The sequence below is a fragment of the Scyliorhinus torazame genome, chromosome 17, assembly GCF_047496885.1.
Source record: "Scyliorhinus torazame isolate Kashiwa2021f chromosome 17, sScyTor2.1, whole genome shotgun sequence".
Classification (NCBI taxonomy): Eukaryota; Metazoa; Chordata; class Chondrichthyes; order Carcharhiniformes; family Scyliorhinidae; genus Scyliorhinus; species Scyliorhinus torazame.
This window is the reverse complement of record NC_092723.1, coordinates 183,549,059-183,567,924: the sequence shown is the minus strand read 5'-3', so window position 1 is coordinate 183,567,924 and position 18,866 is coordinate 183,549,059. Positions and strand designations below refer to the sequence as shown.

The 18,866-nt window shown below is 47.5% G+C and overlaps 1 protein-coding gene across 3 annotated transcripts in view; it reads right to left on the bottom strand.

Annotated features, from left to right (window-relative positions):
* Positions 1-18,866, bottom strand: part of cpped1 (calcineurin-like phosphoesterase domain containing 1) — a 258,660-nt gene that overhangs the window by 203,284 nt on the left and 36,510 nt on the right. For all 3 annotated transcript variants that reach the window (XM_072481807.1, XM_072481805.1, XM_072481806.1), the window contains exon 2: positions 4,737-4,955. In XM_072481807.1, the coding sequence (XP_072337908.1) occupies positions 4,737-4,955 (219 nt within the window). The remainder of the gene's footprint in view (positions 1-4,736; positions 4,956-18,866) is intronic.

Sequence of the window (18,866 nt, the reverse complement as noted above, 5' to 3'; positions counted from 1 at the left end):
CAACATACCATCCTGGAGTCTCTTTCAAGTCCACAGAAGCGCCTATCTGTGCCCCTGACTATAGAGTCCCCTATTACTATTGCTCTTCTGCGCTTTGACCCTCCTTTCTGAACATCAGAGCCAGCCGTGGTGCCACTGCTCTGGCTGCTGCTGTTTTCCCCTGATAGGCTATCCCCCCCCCCGACAGTATCCAAAGGGCTATACCTGTTCGAGAAGGGGACAACCACAGGGGATTCCTGCACTGCCTGCCTGCCCTTTCTGGTGGTCACCCATTTCTCTGCCTGCACCTTGGTGTGACCACATTTATATAACTGCGATCTATGACGCTTTCCGCCACCAGCTTGCTCCTAGGTGCATCCAATTGCTGCTCCAACCGAACCATGCGGTCTGTGAGGAGCTCCAGTTGGGTGCACTTTCTGCAGATGAAGCCATCCAGGACGCTGGAAGCCTCCCGGACCTGCCACATCTCACAGTCAGAGCACTGCACCCCTCTCACTGACATTGCGTCAATTAATTCGTAAATTAAAATTAATAGTTTTTAAAAAATGTTTTTTTAAGTTACTGTTAACTATCTGTTTCCTAGCACTAGATTTCTACTATAAATGTGAAAGCTAAATATGGTACTCTCCGATCTCTGGCTCAGATACCCCTCTAAATTATAATTAAGTAATTATGTTTAATTAGTTACCAATGCTTAATTTTTAAATTTAGTGTAGATTCCCAACCAGCCACTCAGGTATTTTCTATGTTCTATGTTCTATGTCACAGTAGCAGTTCCTGAAATTTGGTATGGCCAGCACCCCCTCCCCTCGAACCCGCTCCAGCCGCACCATCTTTACCCGCGGGGTTTACCCGCCCACACAAACCCAGAGATCACCGTCTTCACCCTCTTAAAAAAACCTTCGGGATAAAAATAAGCAGATACTGAAATCCGAACAATACCCCCCTCATGAACTCTACGTCGTCCCTGTTCGGTGCATAAATGTTCACCAGCACCACTGGCATTCCCTCCAACTTTCCACTCACCATAACATACCGCGGTGGTCTACCACAATACTTCCCACTTCGAATGCCACCCGCTTATTGATCAGAATCACCACTTCCCTGGTTTTGGAATCGAGCACCGAATGGAATACCTGCCCTACCCACCCCTTCCTCAGCCTAGTCTGATCCACCACCCTCAAGTGTGACTCCTGTGTCATAACCACGTCCGTCTGTAAGCTTTTCAGATGTGCAAACACACGGGCCCTCTTGACTGGCCCATTCTGCCCTCTCACATCCCATGTGATCAGAGGGAATACGATCTTGATCATCGCCCCCCCGCCCCCCCCACCACCTATCCATACACACACAAACTACCTGCTCACCCCCCACTGCGCTTCCGTGAACTAGTCCGCCCAGCAAGCCTGGTAGCCCCCGCCCATGGCGCCCAGCATCTTACCCCAGGGTAGGATTCCCCTACCCCCACTCAACCATCTTCCCAGTGCAAACTTTACAATCCCACCCAACACATAGAAAAGAGCAATCCACCAACCCCCATCAAAAACAAACAAACCCAAAACAGAGCAACGCCCCAAGGACAGTGCAAAAGTGGTTCATACAACCAGAAGAAAAAACAAGATACAAGTTAGGAACATCCCCTCCAGAGTTCAATGTCCTCATTCTCCTGCCAGTCCATTGTCTCTAATAAATTCCATCGCCTTCTCTGGTGACCCAAAGTAAAGTTCCCGGCCTCCGTACGTTACCCACAGACGCGCTCAGTATAATATGCCAAACTTCAGCCCCTTCTTAAAGAAGGTTGTCTTCACCTTATTGAAGCTCGCCCTCCTTTTTGCCAGCTGTACACCCAGGTCCTGATAGACCCACAGCTCGCTGCCTTCCCAGGAGCAGCGCCTCGCTTGCCTGCCCATTTCAAAATCTGTTCCTTATTCAGGAACCAGTGTAGTCACACCACCATCACCCTGGGTGGCTCATTTCCTTGCGTCTTCCTCATAAGCGCCACCTCCAAGGGCCGAGCAAATGTTCCTTCACCCAGCAACGTCTTGAGCATCCGTGCCACATGTGAACCGTCGTCTGCTCCCTCGTTACCCTCCGGCAGGCCCATGATCCTCAAGTTCCGCCTGCACAATCTATTCTCCAAGTCCTCCGCCTTGTCCTGCAGCCTCCTCTGTTGATCTCTCATCAACACCATTTCTGCAGCCATCAAGGCAAGCTGCTCCTCGTGCTGCCCCACTGCCTCCTTCACCTTCCGGATCGCCTGGACCTGGGCCTTTAACCTCGCCTCCATGCGTTCGATCCCCGACTTTATCGGATCCACCACCCTGGCCAGGTCCTCCAAGTTCTCCTTCCTCTGCTGTGCAAACTTCTCATGGAGGAAGCTCACTAACTGATCTGTCGACCACTGGGCCGGCAAGCTCGGACCCTGACCCACTGCCAGCTTCCCCTGTGTCGCAGGCTCCACACTAAATTTTGACCGTTGTACTCTCCTTTTTTGACCACTCCTGGTCCACGAATCCATACAACGGTGGGAAACTCTCTTCTTCTACCCCTTCTGCACCTTTTCCAAACACTCAGCTCCGTCATTAACCAGGGAAAAGGTCCAAAACGTCCGCCACCAGCGGGAACCACCAAATGTGCGACCACTCACTCCATGGTCGCCACCGGAAGTCTCCTCCCTCACCTCTTTTAAGACTAATCCTAAAACTGAACGCATTGACCATGACTGTATGATCACTCCAACTAATTCCCTCTTTGACTCAGCCAGCTTTTGTTTGGTTATGCACCTGTGTTAAAGGCATTATATAAACACAATTTGTAGTTGCTGTTACCATTTTGGTTTTGATCTGCATTCTTTCTAAGATCGGGGTGAAATTCTCTGTTTGGGAGACAATGTTCTCCCACTGGAGTTGAATTGCATGTGATTTGCGCTCCCATCAGGAAGTGAGTCCCAATCATTCGCCGTGCAAATTTATGCTTCGCAAGGATTGCAATGGATTCCTGAGCGAAACCTATCAGGCCACCAAGGCAGACCAATCCCACCCCCTTCCTGCATCGCAATTCAGCCCCCCTACCCCAGATTTTCTGGGTCCTCCCTTCCCCCAATTATGGGGGTGACCGACTCAACCCCCCACATAGACTCCTAAATAAAGAGACTATAATTTCCAGCTGGCCACTTCAAAATTACTCATGCGTGAAGAGAGGTGATTGGAAAGCATTTAATTCTGTTTGATGTGGGCCAGGACCTGTCAATCAAAGATTGATGTTTATAAATATTGTGGTTAGGGTACCTCAGAGTTACTCAACCATGAAGGAAGATGAATGGAGCAAAGCTGACAGCTGTGTGTGTGTGGAAGCTGTCAATCACAGCCAATGAATGAATGGCTTGCAACTCAAGGATCTCAGGGGGTTTAAAACACAGCTGACTGGTTTTCCAATCCAGGAATTGACAGGTGTTGCTTCCTGTGTCTGAGGAGGTGTATTGCCCTGGTGAGCATTACAACAGTAATGTTTTTCACTGCCTCTATCTGGACTGCTCGAGCTTCCTGACCGAGATCTCTTTTCTGGGGGGTCTATGGGAGAGTCTCATTATTGAGGCAGTCTCAGGGGGAGGGGGATCTGGTGGGGGTGGGGTGGGATGGGCTGATCTTGTATTGTTGGGGGTGTGGGTGGCCCTCAGTTGGACTTTGGGGGCAACTTCCTTTAGGAGTTACCCCCTTAGCGCACCGCGAGGTCCACCACGTCAGGGCCACGCTTGTCCATATCTGTATTAATTCTCACCCACCTGATTCCCGAACCAGTGAATCACTGGGTCTTAATGGCCTATTTGCAGCCACTCGCAGAAGTGGGGTGCGAACCTCGATTGGATGCCGGTGCATCGGAAACCAATCCTATTTTCTTCCCAACGCTGGATTCTCTGCCTCACCGGGAACTCCACTAACGGCAGCACAAGGCGGAGAATTTCGCCCAGGTCGCCACTACACAACTCCAATGAAATCAACCCATCAGATACCCACCAATCTGTCACACGTAACCGGAGAAAAGGTGAGAGTCAAATATGCACTTGTGGTTTTGGCAGAGACAGCACAAAAGAAACCTTTAAACCCAATTTCAATTTGACGAATCCTGTATTCACGCATCAATTTGCGATGCTAGAGAAATATATTTCCAAACACGAACAAAACCTTATCAATGAAGGAGTGTAACCAGTAACCAGTTATATGTGAGTAGCTTCAACTGACTCACCTTTTATCTTTGTTCTAAGAAAACACCTGGAAAATCTTTACCTTCTTCGCTGGTGGGATGAACTGATCAGGATAGGGAGTGACCCACATTATTATTCTGGTAAACTGAAGCATAAATACCCAGCATTGCAGCACCTTGGTGAACTTTCTTTTGTTTACCGCAACCTCGGCAGAAGAGACACAGAAGTGTTTTGAATGTATTTACGCATTTTTCTGAGGTTTTCCTGACTCTTCAGATGTAATTTTGTCAGACAAACAGGGGGGGGGGGGGCGCCCTGAAAAAACTCACCCCCTTCTCTTTGAGAAGTTTTCTAAGCATTGTATACTTCAAATATAATATTGAATGCTAAAAGAATCAATCAGGAATGTCTCTCTCTGCACAATGTATTTTGGAAATTGAATAGAAAAGTTTAACTCATTTCTCAAAGTGGTGTAAATATACTGCTCTTGTCAGACAATATGGCATTTACTGTAGGTTTTATTGACAGTGGTTACCTGGCATTGCGTGAATAAGATCTCCGCAAAGGACAAAGAACCTGGGCTTCAATGTTAGCTTGTTGATAGCCTGCACTGCTTGCTCTGTGAGCTTGATTTCTTCCTGCCATTCATCACCTCCATTGTCGCAATCTCCAACCTTCCATGATTTCATAAGGCCAAACTGCGGATCAGCTCCTTGTATGAAGTAGTACGGTCCTGTCCAATCACTTTCTTTCTCTAGGGAACAGTGAAAAACCAATTTGCATTCAGGCTTCTGACACCAGAATACAGACGTAACATATATATAATGAGACGTTGTTTCCCTCAATATGGCTACACCAGCTGCTATTTTACAACCGAAACGGAAGCAAGAGAGAAAGGTGTAGAGGTGAGCTCAGTGCAGGAGGGTGACAGATGGAGCAGGTGAGAGAAGAAAATGGAGATGAGTGGCGATTATTTTCCCCAACGACTGTACCGCTAGTTTAAATGCAGCTCCCTGGTATTAGCAGTTTCTCTTCAGGAAGTGAGATCTTCCCTGAAAGGACTCAAAAAGTTTTACCTGGAGAACATAAGAATAATAAAAGAGCACATGTCATTGGGATTATTTTATGTTCATTAAGGTCTGGGGTGTCAGTGCAGGGAAATATGGAATACCATTCAACTTTTCTTCAGCATCAGGATCAAGCACTCCAAATCAAGCGCAGCAACAGTGCAAGGAGCCAATTATTTGTTCACCACCAAGATTGACTATCTGCTGTGTCGCCTCAGCCCTCTTTATCACGATTTGGGATTCCATCTTCGCCAACTCCAGCGTGATGCCACCACCAAACACATCTTTCCTTCACTCCCTCTGTCAGCATTCCGCAAAGACCGTTCCCTCCGAGACAATCTAGTCCACTCCTCCACCATACCCAGTACCTCTCCCATCACCCATGTCACCTTCCCATGCAATCGCAGAAGGTGTAACACCTGCCCCTTTACCTCTTCCATGCTTAACATCCCAGGCTCATTCCAGGTTAAGCAGCGTTTAACTTGCACCTCTTTCAATTTGGTCTATTGCATTCGCTGCTCCCAATGTGGTCTCCTCTATATCGGAGAGACCGAACGCAGACTGGGTGATCGCTTTGCTGAGCACCTTCGGACTGTACGCATTCAGGACCCTGACCTTCTCGTTGCTTCCCATTTTAACACAAAACCCTGCTCCCATGCCCACATGTCTGTCCTGGGCCTTCTGCAATGTTCCAGTGAAGCTCAACGCAAACTGGAAGAATGGCATCTCATCTTCCAATTAGGCATGTTACAGCCTTCCGGTCTCAACATGAAATTCAACAGCTTCAGATGATGAGCTCTACCTCACCTCAACCCCTTCGTTTTCATTCCATTTCTTTTTAACTGTCTTTTACCTTTTCTTTCTTTCTTCTCTTTCTTTATATATTTATTTCACCCCCCCCCCGCCCGCTATCTTATCCCCCTCTCCTTGCCCTTTTCTCTCCTTTGCTTCTGTCACAGCTTACCCTCTGATTTTAGTTTTTCTGCTGTTTGGCCTTTCACACCTTTTATTCTCTCTGGGGACTGCCATTAGCACTCTTTTCCTTTTGTTTCTGTGGCTATGACTCATCTTTCATTCCCTCACTCCATAGTATAAATATCTCCCATTTTCTATGCCTTTTAGCTTTGACAAAGGGCCACCTGGACTCGAAACGTTAGCTCTTTTCTCTCCATACAGATGCTGCCAGACCTGCTGAGATTTTCCAGCATTTTCACTTTTGGTGATAGAATACTCCCCACTTGTCTGGATGAGTGCAGCTCCTACAACACACAAGAAGCTCAACACCATCCAGGACAAAGCAGCCCGCTTGATTGGCACCCCATCTACAAACATTCACTCCCTCCACCACTGATGCACAGTAGCAGCCGTGTGTACCATCTACAAGATGCATTGCAGGAACTCACCAGAACTACTTAGACAGCACCTTCTAAACCCATGACCACTAACATTTAGCAGGTACCTGGGAACATCACCACTTGGAAGTTATCCTCCAAGTCACTCACCATCCTGACTTGGAAATATATCACCGTTCCTTCACTATTGATAGGTCAAAATCCTGGAACTCCTCCCCCCCCCCTAAATAGCACAGTGAGTGTATCTACACCACATGGACTGCTGCAGCTCAAGAAGGCAGTTCATCACCACCTTGTCAAAGGCAATTAGGCATGGGCTAGCTGGCCTAGCCAGAAATGCCATTATCCCACAAAAATGAATTGAAGATAATACTCTGACTTCCTGTTTTTGCAACCTAAACTACATCTGCTATGCATTTGCTCACTCGCTCAGCTTGTCCAAATCACACTGCAGCATCTCTGCATCCTCCTCACAGCTCACCCTCCTGTCACAAGTAGGCTTGAATGAAGTTACTGTGAAAAGCCCCTAGTCGCCATAATCCGGCACCTGTTCGGGGAGGCCAGTGCGGGAATTGAACCCGTGCTGCTGGCATTGTTCTGCATTACAAGCCAGCTGTTTAGCCCACTGTGCTAAACCAGTCCCATCTAAATACGAATGCTGCGCGTATTAAGTTAAAAAGGCACATCAGATCCTGTCGCTGAGGTCTAGGAACAATCAGAGTCACCTGCCCATAATTATTCATTTTCATAACTTCGGAGATCGCAAAAGAATATTGGAAGCAGCGAGGTGTGGTAGGGCCTTACTCTATGAGGAGGTGAAGGTGTCTTTCTTCCAGGATTTCTCAGCGGCGGCACATCAGAAGCTTAAAGGCTTCGATGATGTTAGAAAGCGACTCTGTTGGAGTGAATTATCTCCTGCTTTATTCTGTTACACAAGAGGGTGGTATCCAACGACTCTGTAAAGACATTCCACAATCCAGCTAATGTATTGGCTTTTGTGAACTCCGTGGAAGGAAATAATCTGGAGAGCGAATCTGCAGCTCACTGCAAACTCCGGACTCTATCCCACTTTAGTAACCCAGGAGACACAAAGAAGGTGGCTTAACAGATTTATTTTAACACAAGAAGGTAAAGCCACTACCGCAGCTCACAACACAAAATGTCCCAGCCCAGGACTATTGGAACGCCTGGTCCAGGTCTGGGAGCAGAATTTAAAGGGCTCACTAATGGGACCCAGCTGGACAGGTCTCCACCACTACCACGGCAACTCATCTTCTATGTGCCCCATGAGGAGATCGATTAGTGATCCCCATGGTCCTTGTGATGGTTATCCCATTCCACTGCTCCAAGTCCAGATCATCCCCCCTACTCCCATGACGATGAGGCCTTCTTCACTTCTTGGCTCACAGCCTCAGGTCAACCGTTAGTGGATCCCATTTGGGGAGTGTGAAGCAGATAGCGAATCAACGCTTCCTGGCAGATGTCAAAGGATCACTAATGGGGGCTCCTCTTCTGATTTGGGGAGGGGGAGGGGGGGTTGGTATAAGAAATTTGCTTTGTCCTCCTTAAAAAGGCTCAACAGGGGTTTATGGTCTGTGATTATTGCCGGCTTTAGACGTACAGATGGAATTTCTTTACTCTAAATAGTATGGTCAGTCCTTCTTTTTCAATTTCGGCATAGCGTCGTTCCGCACTGGCAAAGGTTCATATTGTAGTGCATTAAAATGTTGGATGACGCAGCTGTTGTTTCACTTTTGTGAATGCTTCGGCCTGTGGCACTTGCCACGACCACTTATGGTGCTTCTTCAACAGTGGCCAACCTGGTCCTGGTGTCTCGTAGGCCCAGGGGCACAATGCCCTTTCAAAGGCACCTGAAAGTCTGTTCCCCAATAATGGGGTCAGTATCTCCTGTGGTCACTCCATTTCCAGGGAGGGGCCTTTGACCTGGAGTTTGATTTTAATTGGGACAACCTTGGGGTGGTGATATAGTTCAACTGTATCATTTCGTCCTTTTCGAGATGGTTGATTTATAAGGCCTGGGCCTGAAGTAGCTTTGGCTTCCGGCCTGGGTAACACTCCTATTGTCGATTCTGGAAGCGTTAGCGTGTCATTCAGCCTTGTAACTATTCCCTGAAGGCCTCTGGGGAAGCTTCCCAAATATTTCTGAAATTTCTCAGCCATTCATCGACATTCTTGAGTGCCGTGACTGAGTGACGAACAAGCGGAGGGTGAAGCATATGCGTGCTCTCGGTCGGGAAACTGGTTTTCCTATACATGGGTCACCCTACACTGAGCACGCTACCGTCCATTGAGCTTTGAACTTCCTGGGCTCCTTTCTCAGCTTTCCCCATGGACACCAGTTCGTTGGCTCTTTTAAGGTCTAGGGTGGGTTCTGCTAGCAGCTTTCTCGGTGTCACAACGTTATATATCCCGCATACAAGTTAGTCCCTCATATCTCTGGAAGGGATCCTGGTCAGGAATTCAGTTACGGATTCTTCAGGTGTCCTTTCTCCAGGTGTTAAATCTGTATTGCTGGAGAATTATCAATGGTCTTGGGTCTCAGTGGTTTGTCACTAACCTGTTTGTTAAAGGTTTTTGAGGCAGACGCTGTCAGGTACATCAAACTCTTAACGATACCAAATGTCAGGGCTCCACAAGTAGTCAGAAGGATTATCTTGTGTTGGCTGTGACCTTCTATGCAGTAAGGGTGAAAAGAATAGCCCATTCATTCGGCAAATTAGGGCCAGTCCTCTATGGCCACATCATATGGCTCGGGTTTTCAGAATAGAGCATTTCCGGGTTATCCTTGCCGGAGTTTCAAAGAGGCTATCCAGAATCTGATGCTTTATTCTCAATGCCGATGTAGTAATCCAGGAGGCACAAAGAAGGCGGCTAAACAGGTTTATTTGAACTCGAAATATAAAGCTGCTACTGTGGCGTACAACACAAATGTCCCAGCCTGGGACTAGGGGAACTCCCGGTGCAAGTCTGGGAGCCACATTTAAAGGGCTCATCAACGAGACCCAGCTGGGCAGACCTCCGCCCAATATCACAGGTCCATCAGAACCATGGGGAGATCAATTAGTGATCTTCTGTGTTCCTCGTGAGGGGTAATCACACCCTTTTATTAGATTTCCTGCCTGATCTTATGTTGCTATTTATCATGTTAACAGGGATGTGTTGGCAGTCGAGCACTATTATGAATTTTCTAACCTTAAGAATAGCGAAAGGCGAGCTTGTTAGGTGAATTCTCCCTCTGTGTACCCGAACAGGCGCCGGAGTAAGTCGACTAGGGGATTTTTACAGTAACTTCATTGCAGTGTTAATGTAAGCCTACACCTTTCAGCAAGCACCTGTTAGTTAAAGAGTGCACTGTGTAGGCGGTATGATACTAGAGCTGTGTGATAGATATCCATCTTTTCTTCTTCTCCTTACGTTTATGATAGTTGTCTAGGCTTTATGGTCTCGCCTTAATTATTATAAATATGAATAGCACCAATACCCAGAGAAGGGCGATGGTTTAAGTCCTAATGGGTGGGGTCAGAATGCGGGAAGGGCATTCGGCACCCATTCTTATTCTGGAGTATCTTGGGCGGGATTCTCCAACCCCCCGCCGGGCCGGAGAATCGCCGGGGGGCAGCGTGAATCCCGCCCCCGCCGGCTGCCGAATTCTCCGGTGCCGGGGTTTTGGCGGGGGCAGGAATCGCGCCGTGCCGGCCGCTGGCAGCGGCCCCCCCCGGCGATTCTCCGGCCACACTGGGCTGAGTGGCCGCCTGTTTTCGGCCGGTCCCGCCGCCGTAAATTAGATCTGGTGCTTACCGGCGGAACCGGGCTCTGCGAGCGGCCTCCGGGGTCCTCGGGGGGGGGGGGGATCTGGCCCTGGGGGGGTGCCCCCTCGGTGGCTCGGCCCGCGATCAGGGCCGACCGATCCACGGGCAGGCCTGTGCTGTGGGGGCACTCTTTCCCTCCGCACCGGCTTCTGTGGACCTCCGCCATGGTCGGTGTGGAGACAAACCCCCCTGCGCATGTGCTGGGATGATACCAACATACGCTGGCGCTCCCACGCATGCGCCAACTTGTGTCGGCTGGCAGAGGCTCTTCTGCGCAGGTTGGCGTGGCGCCGACCCTACCGCCGCCGGCCTAGCCTCTGAAGGTGCGGAGGATTCCTTGCCTTAATCATTATCAATATGAGTAGCACCAATACCCAGAGGAGGGCGATGGTGAGGATTCCGCACCTTCCGGGCGGCCCGACGTCGGAGTGGTTCACGCCATTCCTCAGCTCCTGGACCGCCCGCCCCGCCAGGTAGGGGAGAATCCCGCCCCTTATCTCTTATTTTTTGAGGAGAATGACTCATGGGTATAAATTTCTCCTGACCTATGTCCGAGTTTGAACATAGAACATACAGTGCAGGAGGCCATTCGACCCATCGAGTCTGCACCGACCCACTTAAGCCCTCACTTCCACCCTATCCCCGTAACCCAATAACCCTTCTAACCTTTTTGGTCACTCAGGGCAATTTATCACGGCCAATCCACCAAACCTGCACGTCTTTGGACTGTGGGAGGAAACCGGAGCACCCGGAGAAAACCACGCACACACGGGGAGAACGTGCAGACTCCGCACAGACAGTGACCCAGCGGGGAATCGAACCTGGTGCTGTGAAGCCACAGTGCTATCCACTTGTGCTACCGTGCTGCCCTCGTGCTACCGTGCTGCCCTAGCTCCTACAACAAGCATAATATTCATCCCTTCTCCCTCAATTGCTTGATCAGTGAAAGCTTTGAGCCAAAGAAAATTCTGACTAAAGGTCATTGACCTGAAAGGTTAGCTTTGTTTCCCTCTCCACAGGTGCTGTCTGACCTGCTGAGCATTTTCTGCTTTCATCTCAGTTGCAGGACAAAGCAGCCTGCTAGTTCTGCATCCCACCCACCACCTTCAGCATTCAATCCCTCCACCACCGAGCAGCAATGTGTATCTCCTACAAGGTGCACTGCAGCAACTCGCCAAGACTCCTTCGACAGCACCTTCCAAACCAGTAACCTCTATAACCTAGAAGGAAAAGGGCAGCAGATGTATGGGAACACCACCGCCTGAAAGTTCCCCTCAAAATCACGCACCATCTTGTCCTGGAACTATATCGGCGTTCCTTCACGGTCATGTGGTTGAAATCCTGGAACTCCCTCCCTAACAGCATTGGGAGTGTTTCGACAACATATGGATTGCAACAGTTTAACAAGGTGGCTCACCGCCAGCAATGCCTGCAATCCATGAATAAATAAAGGAACAATCTCCAGTATCCATTAATTTCTGGATTTAGATCGTTCACACTCATTTGACACAGGACCTTTAGGGCTGGAAGACAGGGGAATTTTGTTCCATCATTTGAACTGCATTCAGATCCACTGAGCCTTTTTTGAAAATAATCTTATCCCACCCTGTGGCTCTATGAAGGAATGGAAGATCAGTGAGATTGACACCGTGCTCTATTTCTGTCAGTTCAATGGCCCTTGATGCTGTGATGGTGCAAGTTAGAAGATTAATAACCGATGGCTTGAACTAATTTTTTTTCAATAAGATTCTCTGGAGCTTAGTGAAATTAAATGGTCTGATTTAAACTGGCAGTTTGTACCATTAAAACCCGAGCTTGCATGTTTCTCTAGTGCTTTTCACCACTCAGTAACTCAGGCTTTTCACAGTAACTTCATTTGAAGCCCACTTGTGACAATAAGCAATATTCATTCATTCATCTACTCACAGCTCATCCTGTTCATAAGACCCACCCCTCCTGTTTCCTTGACCCTATTCCTACTAAACAACTGACCACCAATTCCTTTACTTGATCCCCACATTAGCCAATATTGTTAATGATTCCTTCTCTTCACGTGATGTCCCTCTCTCCTTAAAATCTGACACCATTACTGCTTTCCTCAAAGAAATTGTTGACCCCACTGTCCTTGCAAACTATCGTGCCATTGCCAACCTCTGAACAGGTTGTCCTCTCTCAAATTTGTTCCCATATTTCCTGGAACCCCACGTTTGAATTCCTTTAAATCAGTTTTCCGCCCTACCACAATACCGAAATGCCTCTCATCAGTTAGAAATAACATCCTGTTACTGTGACAAAGGGATACACACATTAGGATAAATGGTCGGCACAACATCATGGGCCGAAGGGCCTGTACTGTGCTGTACTGTTCTATTCCCTCCTCATCCTTTTGGCTTGGTTGACCACACCATCCTTCTTGAACACCTCTCCACTATTGTTTAGCTTAGTGAGATTGTTCCCAGCTGGTTCCATTCTTACCTATCAAACTGTAGCCAGATCAACACTTGAAATGGGTTTCTCTTCCTGCTTCTGCAGTTACCTCCGGGGTGTGCAATTCTCGGCCCCCTTCTATTCCTCATCACGTGCTGCCCCTTAGCAACATCAGCCAATGCACTGCGTTAGTTTTCACATGTTTGCAGAGAAAACGTACAACAACCTCTCTTTACTTCTCCAGACTGCATTCTGACATCCAGTACTAATTGAGCAGAAATTTCCTCCAATTAAACATTGGGAACACTTATTTCAAATTGCATTCCCTAATTATTGACTCAATTCCACTCCCTAGGAAACAGCTGTTCACAACCTAGGTGTAACATTTGAAGAGAAGATGAGCTTCTGACCATATATTTGCTTTGCCAAAACAACCTATTTCTATTTCCTTAACATCACCTGACTTCACCCCGTTTCTGCTCATTGTTGCTGAAACTCTGATTCAAGTATTTTATCATCTTTGGACTCTTGACTGGTCTCCCACACTCTACCCTCGGTAAACACGAGGTCATCCAAAACGCTTGCAGACCATATCTTAATTCTGTAAGAGTCCTTCCTGTGCATTTACTTTGTCCCCATTCCTTTCCAAAATTATTTTGGTCTGTGGACCCATAATCGGATGTGCCGTTAAGCAGAACACTCAGTTAAAAAGGCCTGCTTGCTAGGAAACTGTGTTCCCAGGTTTTGTATTTTGGAAGGGAGAACCAGCTTTGCAAGGACTCTGTTTGATTGGTTAACTGGCAACTGGTGGGTTGACCAGAAAGTGTTCTGCCTGACAGCAGTCAGTGATTGGTTCGCAAATGATGTTTTCTGAGAGAACATGGCAGAAAAGTTTAGTCTCTCCCGCTACTGAAGTGAAAGAACTGCGTTATTGTTCTAAAACCAGTGAGTGCCTGGCACATCTTTGCTGTGAACCTGAAATGATGCTGAGTCTGCAGAGAAAGCAACCTTGCCAGAGAAACCCATCTCAAGCCTAGAAGGAAGTGGTACGAAAACAAAAGCCTGAACTTCAGAAAGATGTTATCGAGAAGTCATCCCAGTTAATCAAACATCTTTATCCTTTTGTTTTATTAATTTTTTATTTCCCTCTCAACCACTCTTTCCCTTTAGTGTTGTTTGTCTGTGTGCGTGTGTAGACAGTGGAGCGAGTTAGGAAGGGGGTGTTGGGAAAGGGGTAGTAGAAAGTCAGTTACATTTTTTTTCCGCTTAATTTTTTTTAACAATCTTCTCAATTTTTGTACATACATCGCCAGGCCTCTCCATTCCCGTACCAGCCTCCCCGAACAGGCGCCGGAATGTGGCGACGAGGGGCTTTTCACAGTAACTTCATTTCAAGCCTACTTGTGACAATAAGTGATTTCATTTCATTTCAAAATTGTAAAATTTACTTGCCGCCCCTCATTGAGGGATATATAAAATTTAAAAACTTTGAACCAAATGCATTATATTCTGCAGCTAAGCCTCCAATGTCAGGCTGAAACATTCACCCAGTAAGTGGTTCAGTGATGCTATTCTGATGGCACTTAATACTTTGGGTCAGTAACTGACTTTTGAGTTCTGGATTTGAAAATGAGGATGACAATTTTAAAGTCAAAACATTGCTCGAGTGGAAGCCAATGTCGGTTAATGAGCACAGCGGTGATAGGACTTGGTGTGAATTGTCACGAAACCCTGGGCTAATGCGTCGTCAATTCCAGCCCCACTTAACCTGGAGTCGCAACACAAGTGAAATTAGATTTTGTTTGAAATATCCGAGGTCCTTGGTTAAGCCCAATAAACTAGTCTCCAGATGTGTTTTAAAGTTACACATTTTCCATATAGAGGTCATAAAGAATATCAATTTGGTAATTTGACCTGCCTCATCCATTCAGCGACCTTTTGCCTTACCCCTATTACGCGAGTTCAGATTGACACACACATTCTACAGTGGGCCGGGGTGGGTCTCTGGTGGGAAGGGGTTCTCTGGTGGAAGGTTCTCTGGTCTCTGGTGGGGGGGGGGGGGGGGGGGTCTCTAGTGGAGTGAAGGCCGCCCTGTAGAAGAGTCAGGTTTGGGATGATCTATCCAGCTCGTCATGAGTCACGTTTGAAGAAAAAGGCCTGGAGATACGGACTCTTGTTAAAAGGCACATATTATACGATGTGTAATTTGGTTTATAGCTCTGTTGGCTGTGTAGCCACCTGGGTTGGCCAACTCCCGATGCAAAATGGAGAACAGCAAAGGCTGCAGGGAAATTCAGCCAACACAGACAGAAACCAGCAGGTGCAGGTTTACTGTGTATTAAACTCTGCAAAAGCCCAGACAGCATCGATACAAGCAGCCATCTGCATAATAATGTAGTAGCCATCTACATACTGATGAGCGATCCCCGGGAACAATCGCAACATTTGGGACAAACAAAGCTAAGCCACACTCCCCGGCGCCAGCAGGAGCCAACACAAAAGAGGTTAACGGACACCTCAAGACTGCCCATCGATCAGGGAACCGCTCCAGTATTGGAGAAATCGAACCAAGCGATTGGAACGAAGTCCAATCACTTGGAACCAGGTACAGGGTCCGCCCCGAAAGGCGGGAAGCCCCTGGGGACTATAAAGTTAAGCCCCCAAGTTCAAATCGTTCTTCTTGACCAGGTCACTCAGCAACGTGAACCAACCTTGACCATGACCGGTTCAACTGCCGCCGATATGCAGTAAGTCTTAAGTCTACGCTCGCTACGAGATAGGCGCTCCTAGCTACCAATCCGTACCAACTTCGAATCCCGCAGACTCAGAACCCGAACGAAAGGCCATTTGTTCCTCTGACCTGGTGGGCCAGTCCGAAGCTAAGTATAGGCCTGTTAGTCGTAGAAGTAGCCTAGACGTAGAATTTGTGCATGAGCAGCGATTACGGTGTATAATAAATGTGCTTTGATTTGAATCTTACAAATCGGTGTATTGAGTTATTGATCATTACTTGAACTTGAACCTTGTGGCGGTATCATAAAGATACCTGGCGACTCGAGAGCAAAGGTTATAAAACAGAGCCAATTGAACCAACTAAAAGTTAGCAACAGTGGGCATTTTGTATAGTTTGTATTTCTTGATTTTTCTTGCTCTTGGTTGGGTTGCGTTCTTAATGATTAGATTTGAGGTTCTCGAATACTTGTTTTTTACAGTAATACATTATTCCCTTTCTCTTTTCGATGTCGATGTTTGGCGGGACATTTAGTCACGAGTGGGACTTTGCAAGTTAAATGTTTTTTTTTTTTAAATCTTTTCTTCTCCGGTTGGGGGTCTCCCTGCTAACGAGAGAGTTAGTTAATGGTAGTGTTTTTGGAGCTCATTATAATAGTTTTAGAAAATTATCTTCGAGTTCTTGTTTCGTATGGTTCTGTTATATGTAGGTTTTAGTTTTAGGACAAGTCTTTGTTTGCCATGGTTTTATTTGCTTTTGGGTGTGGTTACATTCAATGATGGTGGCATTTATGGGATGGGGAGGGCAAGGTGGGAGTTGGGGTTAGTTTGCTCATTTTCCTTTTTCCAGTCTTCTAACTTGGCTTGGTGGCCATCCCAGGTGGATCTTCTTGCTTTATCTTTTCAGTGTCCCTTGGTTTATTTCTCTTGATGGGAATGATTGACTCCAGAGTAAGGGGCGATGGGAGACCTCTAATTTGTTTAGTCACATGGAATGTTAGAGGTTTGAATGGCCAGTAAAATGGACACGGGCATTTGCCCACCTTAAGAGTTTAAACTCCAATATTGTTTTCCAGCAGGAGACCCACTTGCTTATCAGGGATCAGACCAGGTTACACAAGAGGTGGATTGGGCAGGGTTTTCTTTCCAGTTTCGATGGCAGGGCCATGGGTATGGCGATATTAATTAATAAAAAAGTTCATTTTTTCTCCTCTCAAATTATAGCTGACGCCAATAGTCAATGTTATTGTTTGTGGCTCTCTGCCGAACACCCATGTAGTCATGGTTAACCTTTATGCCCCCAATTGGGGCGATACAAATTTTATTTACTCCCTGTTAGCCTCCCTTCCCGACCTCCACTTACATCAGCTTATTTTAGGTGGTGACCTTAACTGTGATTTGGACCTAGATTGTAGGTGGTACGGTAGCACTTTTGCTTCATAGCGCCAGGGTCCCAAGTTCGATTCCTGGCTTGGGTCACTGTATGAGTGGAGTCTGCACGTTCTCCCAGTGTCAGCGTGGGTTTCCTCCGGGTGCTCCCGTTTCCTCCCACAGTCCCGAAAGACGTGCTTGTTAGGTCAATTGGACAGTCTGAATTCTCCCTCTGTGTACCCGAACGGGCACCGGAATGTGGCAACTAGAGGATTTTCACAGTAACTTCATTTCAGTGTTAATGTCAGCCTACTTGTGACAATAAAGATTATTATTAAAGATTATTAGATTGGATCGTCCCAAACCTGGATTGGATTGGATTTGTTTATTGTCACGTGTACCGAGGTACAGGGAAAAGTATTTTTCTGCGAGCAGCTCAACAGATCATTAAGTACATGAGAAGAAAAGTGAATAAAAGAAAATACATAATAGGGCAACACAACATATACAATGTAACTACATAAGCACTGGCATCGGATGAAGCATACAGGGTGTAGTGTCAATGAAATCAGTCCATAAGAGGGTCATTTAGGAGTCTGGTGACAGTGGGGAAGAAGCTGTTTTTGAGTCTGTTCATGCGCGTTTTCAGACTTCTGTATCTCCTGCCCGATGGAAGAAGTTGGAAGAGTGAGTAAGCCAGGTGGGAGGGATCTTTGATTATACTGCCCGCTTTCCCCAGGCAGCGGGAGGTGTAGATGGAGTCAATGGATGGGAGGCAGGTTTGTGTGATGGACTGGGCAGTGTTCACGACTCTCTGAAGTTTCTTGCGGTCCTGGGCCGAGCAGTTGCCATACCAGGCTGTGATGCAGCCTGATAGGATGCTTTCTATGGTGCATCTGTAAAAGTTGGTAAGAGTCAATGTGGACATGCCGAATTTCCTTAGTTTCCTAAGGAAGTATAGGCGCTGTTGTGCTTTCTTGGTGGTAGCGTCGACGTGGGTGGACCAGGACAGATTTTTGGAGATGTGCACCCCTAGGAATTTGAAACTGCTAACCATCTCCACCTCGGCCCCGTTGATGCTGACAGGGGTGTGTACAGTACTTTGCTTCCTGAAGTCAATTACCAGCTCTTTAGTTTTGCTGGCATTGAGGGAGAGATTGTTGTCGCTACACCACTCCACTAGGTTCTCTATCTCCCCCCTGTATTCGGACTCACGTTGTTCGAGATCCGGCCCACTATGGTCGTATCGTCAGCAAACTTGTAGATGGAGTTGGAACCAAGTTTTGCCACCCAGTCGTGTGTGTACAGGGAGTAGAGTAGGGGGCTAAGTACGCAGCCTTGCGGGGCGCCGGTGTTGAGGACTATTGTGGAGGAGGTGTTGTTGTTCATTCTTACTGATTGTGGTCTGTTGGTCAGAAAATCGAGGATCCAGTTGCAGAGTGGGGAGCCAAGTCCTAGGTTTTGGAGCTTTGATATGAGCTTGGCTGGGATTATGGTGTTGAAGGCGGAGCTGTAGTCAATAAATAGTAGTCTAATGTAGGAGTCCTTGTTTTCGAGATGCTCTAGGGATGAGTGTAGGGCCAGGGAAATGGTGTCTGATGTGGACCGGTTGCAGCGGTATGCGAATTGCAGTGGATCAAGGCGTTCTGGGAGTATGGAGGTGATGCGCTTCATGATCACTTCATTACGACTGAAGTCAGGGCCACTGGTCGGTAGTCATTGAGGCACGTTGCCTGGTTCTTCTTTGGTACCGGTATGATGGTGGTCTTCATGAAGCAGGTGGGGACCTCGGAGTGGAGTAGGGACAGGTTAAAGATGTCCGTGAGTACTTCTGCCAGCTGGGCCGCGGAGGCTCTGAGTGCACGACCAGGGATCCCGTCTGGACCCG